Source organism: Triticum urartu, chromosome 6A, assembly GCF_056163025.1.
Source record: "Triticum urartu cultivar PI428250 chromosome 6A, HENAU_Tu73, whole genome shotgun sequence".
In the NCBI taxonomy this organism is placed as follows: Eukaryota; Viridiplantae; Streptophyta; class Magnoliopsida; order Poales; family Poaceae; genus Triticum; species Triticum urartu.
In genome coordinates this window covers 346525925-346538288 of record NC_141878.1, presented here as the reverse complement: position 1 = coordinate 346538288, position 12364 = coordinate 346525925, and the positions used below count along the sequence as shown (strand labels likewise).

General features: G+C 48.7%; 1 protein-coding gene across 1 annotated transcript; it reads left to right on the top strand.

The window, feature by feature from the left end:
• The first annotated feature begins 958 nt into the window (after positions 1 to 958).
• On the top strand, positions 959 to 3339 carry LOC147965206 (uncharacterized). Its single transcript, XM_087530341.1, has 3 exons — positions 959 to 1975; positions 2365 to 2769; positions 3082 to 3339. Exons 1-3 carry the CDS (start codon positions 959 to 961, stop codon positions 3337 to 3339), a joined length of 1680 nt encoding a protein of 559 aa, XP_087386467.1.
• Positions 3340 to 12364: the final 9025 nt, after the last annotated feature.

Sequence of the window (12364 nt, the reverse complement as noted above, 5' to 3'; positions counted from 1 at the left end):
GTTTGCTTTGATGTGTTTGATGGATGTCGTGCTTTCCTTCGGGAACTTGTAAGCGACTACATCACCCATTTGGATTTCAATGAATGTGTTTGGCCTTTTGGCCCTTGCATGAAAACAATTGGTGTCATACCAACCCCCTTACTAGGCATCCCATCTATATTGCTTTTCCCATCTTTCCCAATCATGAGACCTTGACCGCTCCAACAGGATGCCTATTGTAACTCGTACTGGTACCTCTACCCAGCAGCAAGGAGCCGGAGAAGGAGCCAGTCAGGACCAAACCCAAGGACAAGTTCCACCACCGCCACCACCTCCAAACATGGACATGGCTCAGCTTCTCCAAGCCTTCCGAGAGGAATGCCAAGCCAACACTCCAGCCCTCCAGATGATTGCTCAAGCTTTCAACCGCCAGCCGGCGGGAAACGGCAATGGACGTTCCACGTTGGTGGAGTTCAAGAAGCATGCACCACCCACCTTCATCGAGACTGCTGAACCCCTGGATGCAGACGACTGGGTCCGCACCATCGAGGATCTGCTGGAACTAGTCGGATGCACTGAGGACCATGAGAAGGTGGCATATGCTGCTCACTATCTCGCGGGAACTGCTAGAGCTTGGTGGGATGGATTCAAGGCCATGCATGCTGAGCGAAACATCACTTGGAATGACTTCAAGGCAGAATTCCGCAATGCCCACATTCCTTCCGGAATCATGGCATCAAGAAGCGTGAGTTCCGAGCCCTGAAGCAAGGTAGTAGCACTGTCAAGGAGTACACGCAGAAGTTCAGTGTTCTCTCAAGGTATGCCCTGAAGATGTCAGCACTGATGCTGCCAAAAGGGAGCGCTTCATGGAAGGCCTTAACCAGACTCTGCAGTACTCGCTTGTTGTGTGTGACTGCCCGACCTTTCCTGATCTGGTGAACAAGGCACTCATGCTTTGGATGACACCCGTAAGCGCAAGATGATCAGTAAGGGTAGCTCCAGCAACCAGAAGCCTCGCCCGTGGCAGCCAGCCCCGGTCAAGCCAACCTATCAGCAGCCAAGAGCTCCTGCACCCTGCACCAACTATCCACCCCAGCAGTATGCCAACCGCAGGCCAGCATACAACAACCCCAATAACAATGCCGGCAAGAGCAGCAACCCCAACCAAGTCACTTGCTTTGGATGTGGTCAGCCAGGACACTACTCCAAGAATTGCCCCAACAAGAAGCCCAACACCCCGCGCCCCAATGCGCAGAACCCAGGAGAAGGCCGTGGAATGCCACCAAGGAACCAAGCTCCCCGCAACCCGCCCAACAATGGCAGGGGTCGTGTGAATCATGTCACTGCTGAAGAAGCCCAGGAAGACCCGGACGTCGTGCTGGGTACGTTCCCTGTCAACTCAACACCTGCAACTGTCTTGTTTGATTCTGGAGCCACGCATTCATTTGTCACCCAAAAATTTGCATTAAAAAGTGGCATGACCCCTACACCCCTGAATAACCCTATGGTGGTACAAACCCCCGGAGCAGAGATGAGAGCCAAGATAGGATGTAAAGGAGTCGGGATTGTCATTAATGGGGTAGACTTCCAAGCAGACCTTATCATCTTAAGATCGCAAGGCTTGGATGTGATCTTAGGAATGGATTGGCTCATTAAGCACCAAGGCTTGTTAGATTGTGCCAACCGGACCGTCAGAGTGACCAATGACCAAGGAGTTGAAGTTAAGTTTACTCCCAACCCCTCCTCTGCTCAAGGCGCCCAAGTCAACTGTCTGTCAGAAGTTGGATTGGAGCAAGTGCCGGTAGTATGCGAATACCCCGATGTCTTTCCTGATGAGCTACCAGGAATGCCTCCTGACCGAGATATTGAGTTCATCATCGAGCTCATGCCTGGAGCAGGACCCATCTATAAGAAGCCTTATAGAATGGGATCGGAAGAGTTAGCAGAGTTGAAGAAGCAACTGGAAGAGCAGTTGAGGAAGGATTTATCCGCCCTAGTGCCTCCCCTTGGGGATCACCTATTCTGTTTGTGGCAAAGAAGGACAGTACCATCCGCTTATGCATTGACTACCGCTCCCTCAATGAAGTTACAATCAAGAACAAATATCCACTTCCCAAGATTGAAGATCTGTTTGATCAACTCAATGGGGCCAAGGTGTTCTCCAAGATCGACCTCAGATCTGGGTATTACCAGATGAAAATCAGACCCCAAGATATTTCGAAGACGGCATTTGTAACCAGATATGGCTTGTACGAGTGCATGGTCATGTCCTTTGGATTGACCAATGCCCCAGCTTACTTCATGTATCTCATGAATAAGGTCTTCATGGAATATTTGGACAAGTTTGTCATTGTCTTCATTGATGACATTCTTGTCTTTTCGAAGACAGAAGAAGAGCACGAGCAACACTTGAGGATGGTCCTAGACAAGCTTCGAGAGCACCAACTGTATGCCAAGTTCAGCAAGTGCGAATTTTGGCTGCGTGAAGTTGGATTCTTGGGTCATGTTTTGACCGAAGAGGGATTGTCGGTCGATCCCACTAAGATTGAAGCCGTGACTGAATGGCAATCCCCAAGCAATGTGAAGGAAGTCAGAAGCTTCCTCGGATTCGCGGGATATTACCGTAAGTTCGTTGAAGGATTCCCAAGCATTGCCCGACCCATGACTCAACTCTTGAAGAAGGACAAGAAGTTTGAATGGACGCCGAACTGTGAAGAGAGCTTCCAGGAGCTGAAGAAGAGACTGACCACCGCCCCAGTTCTGGCCACACCAGATATACACAAGGAGTTTGTGATATATTGTGATGCGTCAAGAACCGGACTGGGAGGTGTTCTGATGCAAGAAGGCAGAGTCGTAGCTTACCTTTCAAGGCAACTACGACCTCATGAAGAGAACTATGCTACTCATGACCTTGAGTTGGCAGCTGTAGTTCATGCCCTGAAAACATGGCGACATTACCTCCTAGGGAAGCGGTGTGAGATATACACAGATCACAAAAGTTTGAAGTATATTTTCACTCAGAAGGAATTGAACATGAGGCAAAGAAGATGGCTAGAGTTGATCAAGGATTATGACCTCAGTGTTCAATACCACCCTGGAAAGGCTAATGTGGTAGCAGATGCATTAAGGAGGAAGGCTTGTTCCTTGAATGCTATGCTTAAGGAAAGGCTACCCGCCTTGTATGAAGAACTTGAAAGCTTCGAGTTGGAACTGGTTGCACCAGGATTCTTAGACAACCTTGAAGTCAAGCCTACCTTGATGGATGATATTAAGGAAGCTCAGAAGGGACACGAGAGTATTAAAGGCATCAAGAGGAAGATCAAGGCAGGCAAGGCCCCAGGATTCTCAGAGGATGAGTAAGGAATTGTGTGGTTTGGGAATCGCATTTGCGTACCCAACAAGATTGAGCTCAAGAATTTGATCTTGCAAGAAGCTCATGACACCCCGTATTCCATCCACCCCGGAGGAACCAAGATGTATCAAGACCAGAAGGAAAGATTTTGGTGGCACGGGATGAAAAGGGAGATTGCCACCTATGTTGCAAAGTGTGATGTATGCCAAAGGGTCAAAGCTGAATATCAGCGACCTGCTGGATTGCTCCAACCACTCAAGGTTCCCGAGTGGAAATGGGATAAAGTCGGAATGGATTTCATCACTGGACTACCTAGGTCAAACAAGGGACATGACTCCATCTGGGTCATAGTCGATCATTTGACTAAAGTAGCCCATTTCATTCATGTGAAGACTACCTATGATGGCAACCAGCTGGCAACTCTATACATCAATAGAATCGTAAGCCTTCATGGTGCTCCCAAGGAGATCGTGTCAGACCGAGGAACCCATTTTACCTCTAGGTTCTGGAAAAAGTTCCAAGAGGCCATGGGGACCAAGTTATCTTTCAGCACTGCTTTCCACCCACAGACCGGAGGTCAGACAGAACGAGTGAATCAGATACTCGAAGACATGCTCCGAGCCTGTGTCTTAGGATATGGAGCTAGGTGGGAAGATTGCCTCCCTTTTGCCGAGTTCTCCTACAACAACAGTTATCAGTCAAGCCTCCAGATGGAACCATTTGAGGTATTGTACGGTCGGAAGTGCCGCACACCCCTCAATTGGTCAGAAACCGGAGAAGGACTAGTATTTGGGCCCGATATCCTCCATGAAGCAGAAGAGCAAGTTCAGCTAGTCAGAGAGCAACTGAAGACCTCTAAGTCCAGACAAAAGAGCTATGCCGACACTCGTCGCCGGCAAGTAAACTTCCAAGTCGGAGACCATGTATACCTGCGAGTAACTCCTCTTAAGGGAACCAAGCGTTTCCACGTTAAGGGAAAGCTCGCACCAAGATTTATCGGCCCCTTCAAGATCACCGCACGACGTGGAGAAGTGGCTTACCAGTTGGAACTGCCACTGATCTATCCGATGTGCACAACGTATTCCACGTGTCACAACTCCGGAAGTGTCTCCAAGTTCCAGACAAACCTGATCTTTACAAGGACGTCAATCACCAAGCCATTGACCTTCAGCCCAATTTGACCTACCGCGAGAGATCCATCTGCATTTTGGATGAGGCTGAGCGACGCACTCGAAGCCGCACGATCAAGTACCTCAAGGTCCAGTGGAGCAACCACACTGAAGCAGAAGCAACCTGGGAACGTGAATACTACCTTAGATCCGAGTTTCCGTATCTGTTTAAAGCCTAGTTTAGGAATCTCGGGGACGAGATTCTTGTAAGGGGGGTAGGTCTGTCACACCCTGCATTTTGTAACACTCCATTTGCATTAATAAAGCATGAAAATTTGGACAAACAAAAACTTTTGCATTATTTGGCTTTTTATTTTGGAGTTGGTTTTCTCTCTGTGATTTTCAAGTGCTCTACAAAGTCAACAATTTCACCCTCTATATTTCATCTCCTTGCCCCAAACTTCTGCCCAATGATCATGCCATGTGTATAGTGCAATGTAGTATTTTCTTACAAAAATAATTTGGCCAAAAAGTATTTTCTAAAATTAGATTTCCAAAAACCCTTGAATTGAGATTTGCACTGCAAGTACTTAATTAAGCGCAGCGATTTTTTTTTCAAAAATAGGTTTGACTCCTATTAGATATAGGATACCCAGAAACCACAAACAGATAATTCTAAAAGTTATTTTCCTATTTTATTTAAAGGCTTTTTCTTAAGGCCAGAAATGGTCTTTAATAGGGAAAAATTATTTTATTGATTCAAAAATATTTGACAAAAATCAGGGAAACTCAGTGGGCATATATTTCCCATATATAAGAGTTTCAACATATGGTCATGATCAAAATATTGGACAAAACCTCCCAAAACCATTTCTGCCCATTTCAAGGATTTGAAATATTTCTACAGGAAAAATTTTCATAAAAATCCAAGAAAAATCCAGCAAGTCACAAATGCATGTTGTGACCACCTTGCAAAGCCTCAAGTCATTTAAAGTCATTTTGGTTCACCAAAATGCCCCAAAACCCTCTCTAACCTGAACCAAATTTGAACAAGTTTGTCCTACATGGCCTAATGAGGCCACTACACGAAGTAGTGCATCAAGGAGAAGTGTTATGCTCAACTAGATCTACACAAGTCTATTTCTGCTAATTTCTAGGGTTTACTACACAGGCAACTTTTCCCAAATGAGCTCAAATTTGGTGGCACACCCTATTTCTAAGTGTCATTCCATCCTGTTAAGTATCATGGCAATTGGAGTTCATTTTCTTGCCAAAACCTTTATCAAACACCTTCTGGCATTTTTCCAAAAACACCATTTTGACCCCTTCCACTAATCTCCTTGAGCTCAACTTTTTACCACAGCTCCTCCTAGACCTCTTCTACCTCCAGTAGCAATGGCTGCATCTCAGATCAATAATTGAGGGGTGAAACCACCTCTTTTACCTCTCTGGACAGCCCTTGCACCCCTCTTCCTCTCCTCCCTCCTCACTCCAGTGGCCACCCAAGGCATCCAAGGCTATCCCCACATTCTTTACTCCTTCCTAGAGCTACCAGACATGCTTGTTCGTGCCCACTTTGCCAAAAAATGGCATGCCGGCCATTTGCACGCTCTGGAGCGCGCTACAGTGCGCTCCCGCACTGTAGCCGCCCCCTGCCAACCACCTCCGGCCACCTCGGCTCTCCCCCTCACGCCAGCCGATGCTCCTCGACGTCCGCAGCACGCTATGCCTCTGTCCCCCTCCTCTTTCTCCCTCTTGCTACCCTTGCTCGCACGGGCGCCGGCCGACCGAGAGCTCCAATGAGCGGCCTCACATGCGCGGCGTCTCTGACCCCTTCCCTCTCTCTCCCTTAGCTCCCCTCGGCGTAGTCCATGCCCAGGAACACCCCAGACACGGCGCCAGCTCCTCCCGAGCCCTGCAGCGACGAGCGTGAGCTTGCCGGCGCACGGGTCTACTGGACCTCACCGTTCGCCTATTTAAAGGCCTCCCCGAGCCCTCCTCTCCTCACCACTCGCTCTCTCAATCCCCTAATCATCCCCCTCCACCCCGAGTTCGTCTCTAGAGCCGCCCGAGCTCGAGATCGAGCTCAAGCTCCGCCGCTTCGGCTCGCCGGAGTTCGCGAGGTACAGGCTTCCCCCGCTCCTCCTCTGCCCCGATCTGAAACCGCCTCCTCCCACTGATCCTTTCCCCTCTCTTCCCCGCCTCGTTTGCAGCCGGAGACGGCCGGAACCGTCGACACCCGAAGCTCCTCCGCCGCAAGACCTCGTCGCCGGCGAACCAGGCAACTCTGGTGACGTCCACCACCACCACCGGAACGGCGACACGACGCTGAGCCTAGCCATGCCCTCGCCCGACCTCGCCGTGCCCTGCATCGTCGCCGGTGAGCCCGCCAGCCGCCTGGACTCTGGGTTAGGGATGACAGGCGGGCCTCGCCTGTCAGCCTCTCCCCTTCATCGCCCCCTCTCTCTCAGTGACGCATGGGCCCCGCCCGTCAGGTTTAAACCTGGCGCGCACGCATGCACCAGTGTGCTGGGCCGCCTCTCTGGATGGGCCTGCTGCGCTGCGGCTGTTCTGGACCTGCAGGCACAGTGCTCCTTCCCCTTTTACTTTTTCATCCACGTTTCCAAGAATTCTACAGGACAGAATATATGTCCAAATGAATTAATTCCAATTCCTAAATTCCTAAAATATTGCAACCTATTTAATGGTGCAACTTTCATTCAAATCCAACAACCTTTTCTTCACTGTAAATATTTAAATGTGATTTTTAGCATTTAAATAAACCTTTGAAAACCCATCTCTCCTATTCTGCTACTCCAAATCCAAAACTAGGAATTTTCCCCTTCTTAGTTTTCAACCTAGTATTTAACAAAAATGAGTTGACATTTTTCTGAGCACTTTGGTTTTTCTATTTTATTATTGCCTTAGTTCCTCGTTATTATTTTGCGACGATAGATTGCGTTGCTGACGAAGGAATTGGACCAGAAGACTTTGAAGACCCAGAAGACTTTGTTGAGCCAGGCAAGCAGCCCTTTGACCATGTCTATGAAACCCTTTCTATGCATGTCATATAGCACTTTATTAGTGTTGCTTCAGAATCATGATGAGAGGGTAACCACTTTGGTGGATTGCCTTCGTTACTTCCTCGTTGATACCTGCATTGTGCATGACCCTACCTTCTTATGAGGGTTATGCCGGTGGGAGTAGATAGGATGCTAAGTAGTGCTACGCAAAGGGACGGGTATATGCATGGTGATGGAGACACAGTATTTTCAAAAGACTTTTCGAAAACCCCATCGGGTGCCACTTATGCCCGAGGGAGACAATGAGATGGGTAACCACTTGATGACGAAGTGGTGTACCGAGGCAAGTGTGTGTTGTTTTCAAAAACGGATTAGATTTAAGATTTGTCGACTGCCCCAACCTTACATGCGCAACCACTCTACCCTTATATGGGAAAGGGCATTATTGATTACCTAGGCCGATACTAGCTTGGAGCCCGCATTACTAGTGACAGGCGAGAGTTGGTGCTCTCTCTCGGGACGGGGTCGTGCCAGGTAGGGCGGCCATGACTGTCTTCACAGGGCACTGGACACACCATTGGTACCCCGTGCTTGTGGTATGTTATGAAAATGGGAGCGAGGCTCTTCAATTTTAAGATGTGAAATGTTGGGCACGTGGGTTACTGCCAATCGAGTGGACTCTATGTTAGTGTCGTCTAGGGAAAGATAGTGATCGGGTGCTTACCCCGAGTACTTGAGGTACCGCGGGTCGTGGATGACACGGAAGTTCCCCGGATCTTGTGGGTAAAGTGTGCAACCTCTGCAGAGTGTAAAACTATTCGAATAGCCGTGTCCATGGTCAAGGACAGTTGGGCGGTGCTGCTTAAACTACGTCCACGTGTTTACAAACCAGTGTGTGTTTTGGATATGTGGGAAGAACTACTTGGGTCAAGTCAAGGACTTGACATGATTGAGTTGGGTTGGTGCCCACTCTATTTATGCTGATATCTGTAACCTATCCTCATGGTTACTTGAATTATCCTGATGCATGTCTTACACGCTGTTGAACATGTCATTGCACTCAAAACTAGCTTTCCGCAAAAATTTACCCATATCATGCATTGTTGTACCTTGAACCAAAACATGGGTTGCTTGCGAGTACATTCAAATACTCATCGGCTTGCCACTGGTTATTTAATTGGCCAGACATGGAAGAACAGGAGTTCGAAGAAGAGTCCTTTGGAGACGAACATGCGAACTAGGACGTTTCCCAGTCAGAATGCCTGTAGGGTTAAGGCAGATGGCATGGGTTCTACTTATCGACGAAGATTTCCGCTGCTTGTGTTTCATTTGATGTTCAGCCCTTAAGGCTTTATCAATCTAAGACTTGACCATAATGGTCATAATTTTTGTAATACGGTATGTATGGATGTAAGACTCTTGTTATTCAGCTTCTGTGCGTTCAGTGAGCATTGATCTCTGGGATCACTGTACACGTTCATTCGGTGATCTCGACTTATGAGTTGGGGTCCCCACATGGACACTCGAGTGCGATAATTAATTTTGTGCTCTACAGTGCACACGGTGGAAGAAACCATCTGTGTGCAATATTGTCGAAGATCGTAGTCGAGTTAACTATACAGATCGTGTGATGTGAGATCGACAAGGTAAACTGATTCGAGAATGGTTAATAAAATCTAAGACCATTGCATATTAAGGTCAAATTAGTGCTAGCAATATATGAGTCTCATACGATGCCATTTCAACGATTGTACCACATGACACAGCCCTAGAATTTGCTTGTAGCTATTTACCTGAGTGAGCATCATGCATCATGTCAAAATTCTGAAAGTTGAATTGAGGTTAGTTGAAACCCTCATAAATCACTTCAAAAATAATCAACATTAAAATCTTTTCAAAGAAGTCCAAGAAAATGTTCCTCTTAGTCTCTGAAAATATTGGCAAGAGGTAAAACTTAAAACAATATTTTTGGAATCTCAGAGATATTTATTTTGGGCCTTTGAATTAATTCAATAACTATTTGCATTGGATATATATTCTTGATATAATTAATATATGTCCAATAATTCTGGAACATTTTATGTGGCTTGGGATATTTTAGTTCTAGTCACATATTTATTTTCAGGATTTTATAAAATGATTTAGTATTTTTATTAAATCAAAACAAATGTTAGAAAATAGAAAAGAGAAATAAAATAGGAAACAGGGAAGAGAAACTTACCTGGCGCCACCAACCGGACCAGCACTGTAGCTGGACGGCCCAGCCCACCAGGGCTCCTCCCTGTCGTCTTCCCCCTCGCCAGGAGGACGAGCGCGTGGCCGGCGCGTGCGAGCACGCGTCCGGCCACCTCCTCCTTGCTTCCGCCGCTTCTGGAGCCAGCCCCGAGTGCCACACACTCCCCCTCGCCCCCCTGCACCTCTCCTCTCTCCCCCTGGACCCCATCCCCTCCTCTGCTCCCCTCTCGCGTGCACCACCGAGCGGAGCTCGTCGTCATCATCGCCGTACTCGTGGCCACCGGCCACCCCTCGCCCTGCCGCTGCGCCCAAAAGCTTTGCCTCGACCCCCTCCTTCCACCCCGAGCCACGCCACCGCGGGAGCCCCACATCGCCGCTACGAGTCGTCTTCCCCGAGCACGGCCGCCGGACTTCATCGACGAATTCGTCGCCTTCCGGTCGTCCCCAAGCCAGTTGAGCTCCGCTTCGACCTCGCCGTGAGCTCCTCTACCAAACCCCTCTCTCCCCGCCGCCTATTTCCTCCTCTAGCCTCACTAACCACCGCGGCCGAAGCTCGCCGCCGCCATACCTCATCGCTGCCATGGCCACAGCTGCCGCCACCCACGCCCGAGCTTTACCCCGTGCTCAGCACTCTCCCAGGAGCCGGGCTCGCCCACCCGTTCGACCTGCTGTGCCCCCTAGCGCCAACCCCGACCTCGCCCGAACTCCGGCCGCCGCCGAGGTCGATGCCGTGCTCAACTCCGGCCACCTCGCGGCCTCCTGTCCGTTCCTTTGGATGCGGACGAGCAAGAGCTCCTCCCTAGTGCCCCCAGCGCGCCAAACCACCGCCCGTAGCGCAATCCCAAGCCGCGCCGCCGTCGTTTTGCTCGCCACCGGCGAAACTCCGGCGACTGCCGACGTGTGTGTCGTTAGGATTAACCCCCCCCCCCCACACACACACACACACCTAATTACCACCTCACTGCCACTGACATGTGGGCCATGCCCCACTGACACTTTTAGTTAGGATTTAATTAGCACTAACAGTCTCTGTTAATTAGCCTAGTCACTGACCAGTGGGTCCCAGCCGTCAGGTTTGACCTGAACCAAGCCGTTGACCTGCTGACGTCACTATTAGGTCATGCTGACGCAGTAAATCACTTTCTGGATTTAATTTTATTCAGAAAATTCCAGAAAATGCCCAAAACTTCTAAAAATCATAGAAATTCAACCGTAACTCCAAATGAAATAAATTATATATGAAAAATTATCAGAAAAATTCAAGGAATCCATCTGTACCATTTTCATGCATCTTAGAACAACTTAAGGCCACTGTTTAGGACAAATCAAATGAATGTTATTTAAATAACCACATGTGGAGTTTGAATTTGAACCTAGTGTTCAAACCAACTCCATTTAACCTGTTGTTAGTTGCATTAGCTCAATCAACAGCATATTGCCATGTCATGATCATGCATCAGATTGTTGCATCACATTGATTGTGTTCTTCCTTGTTTGCCGGTATTTGTCCCCTCTCGATAGACGTGGTACGGACGCTGTGATCGTTGACACCGATGAAGAGCTATACAATCTTCAGAAGTGCCAGGAAAGTTCAACCCCCTTGTTCATTCCGATACAAGCCCACTCTCTCGCTCCTGCTCTCTTTTACTGCATTACGACAACAACGATCATCCGTTACTTGTTGCGGTAGTTGAACCCCTTATCCTCTGCATGACCTATCATTGCCACAGTAAATAGATAAAGCCCACTAGCATGAGTAGGAGTTGTTTGAGCCCTGATGTTCCTACTCATTCATGCTTGTTTGTCATGCCTGCTACTGCTTAGAGTTGAGTCAGGTCTGATTCATCGGGGATGGATCGGAGGTGTGTAAACATGTCCTACTGTGTGTGAGTTAAGTGTGTGAACATGATTTGGTAAAGGTAGCGGTGAGAGGCCATGTAGGAGTACATGGTGGGTTGTCTCATTGAAACCGTTCTTAGGAACTGAGTTCTGTGTTTGTGATCCATGAAACAGTTACTACCACGCATTGGGCCCGAAACCAATGGACCCTCTCGGCTTCTTGATCACCCTTGTCCTCTGTCCAGGAGTTGCAACTAGTTTCTGGTGTTTATAGGATATGTTTTGGCGGCCGTGCGTAGCGCTGACCCTAGGGGTGGGCTATGTTGCGGTAGATACACCTTGGCCGGGCATGCCGGGCGCCCGTTTGGTGTCTCGGGAACCCTGTTCACATCGTTTGGGGCCGTATGTGGAAACCTCGGCAGGACTCCATGCGGATGGAACCTGGATAGGCGATAAACCTGGACTAGAGACTTGAGTGTTTAGGTAGGCCGTGGCCGACACCCTCGTTGGGCTTCCGCTTGAAGGTTGCCGAGTACATATCGTGTAAACGGCGCTAAGTGGTGAGAGCGTGTGTGAAGAAGTACACCCCTGCAGGGTTAACATCATCTATTCGAATAGCCGTGTCCGCGGTAATGGACTTCTAGGTTGCCTATAACAGTTCATAGACAAGTGAAAGTGCATACTCTAAAACTCGCAAGATAAGTGTGAGTGCTATGGATGGCCTTCTCGTAGGGAGAGGGGAGCGGATCCATAGTGGTGTATTGAATGGTGAATATGTGGACTCGTGTGCGCCACCTCAAAAGAGTTGCATGCAGTCGTAGTTCAGG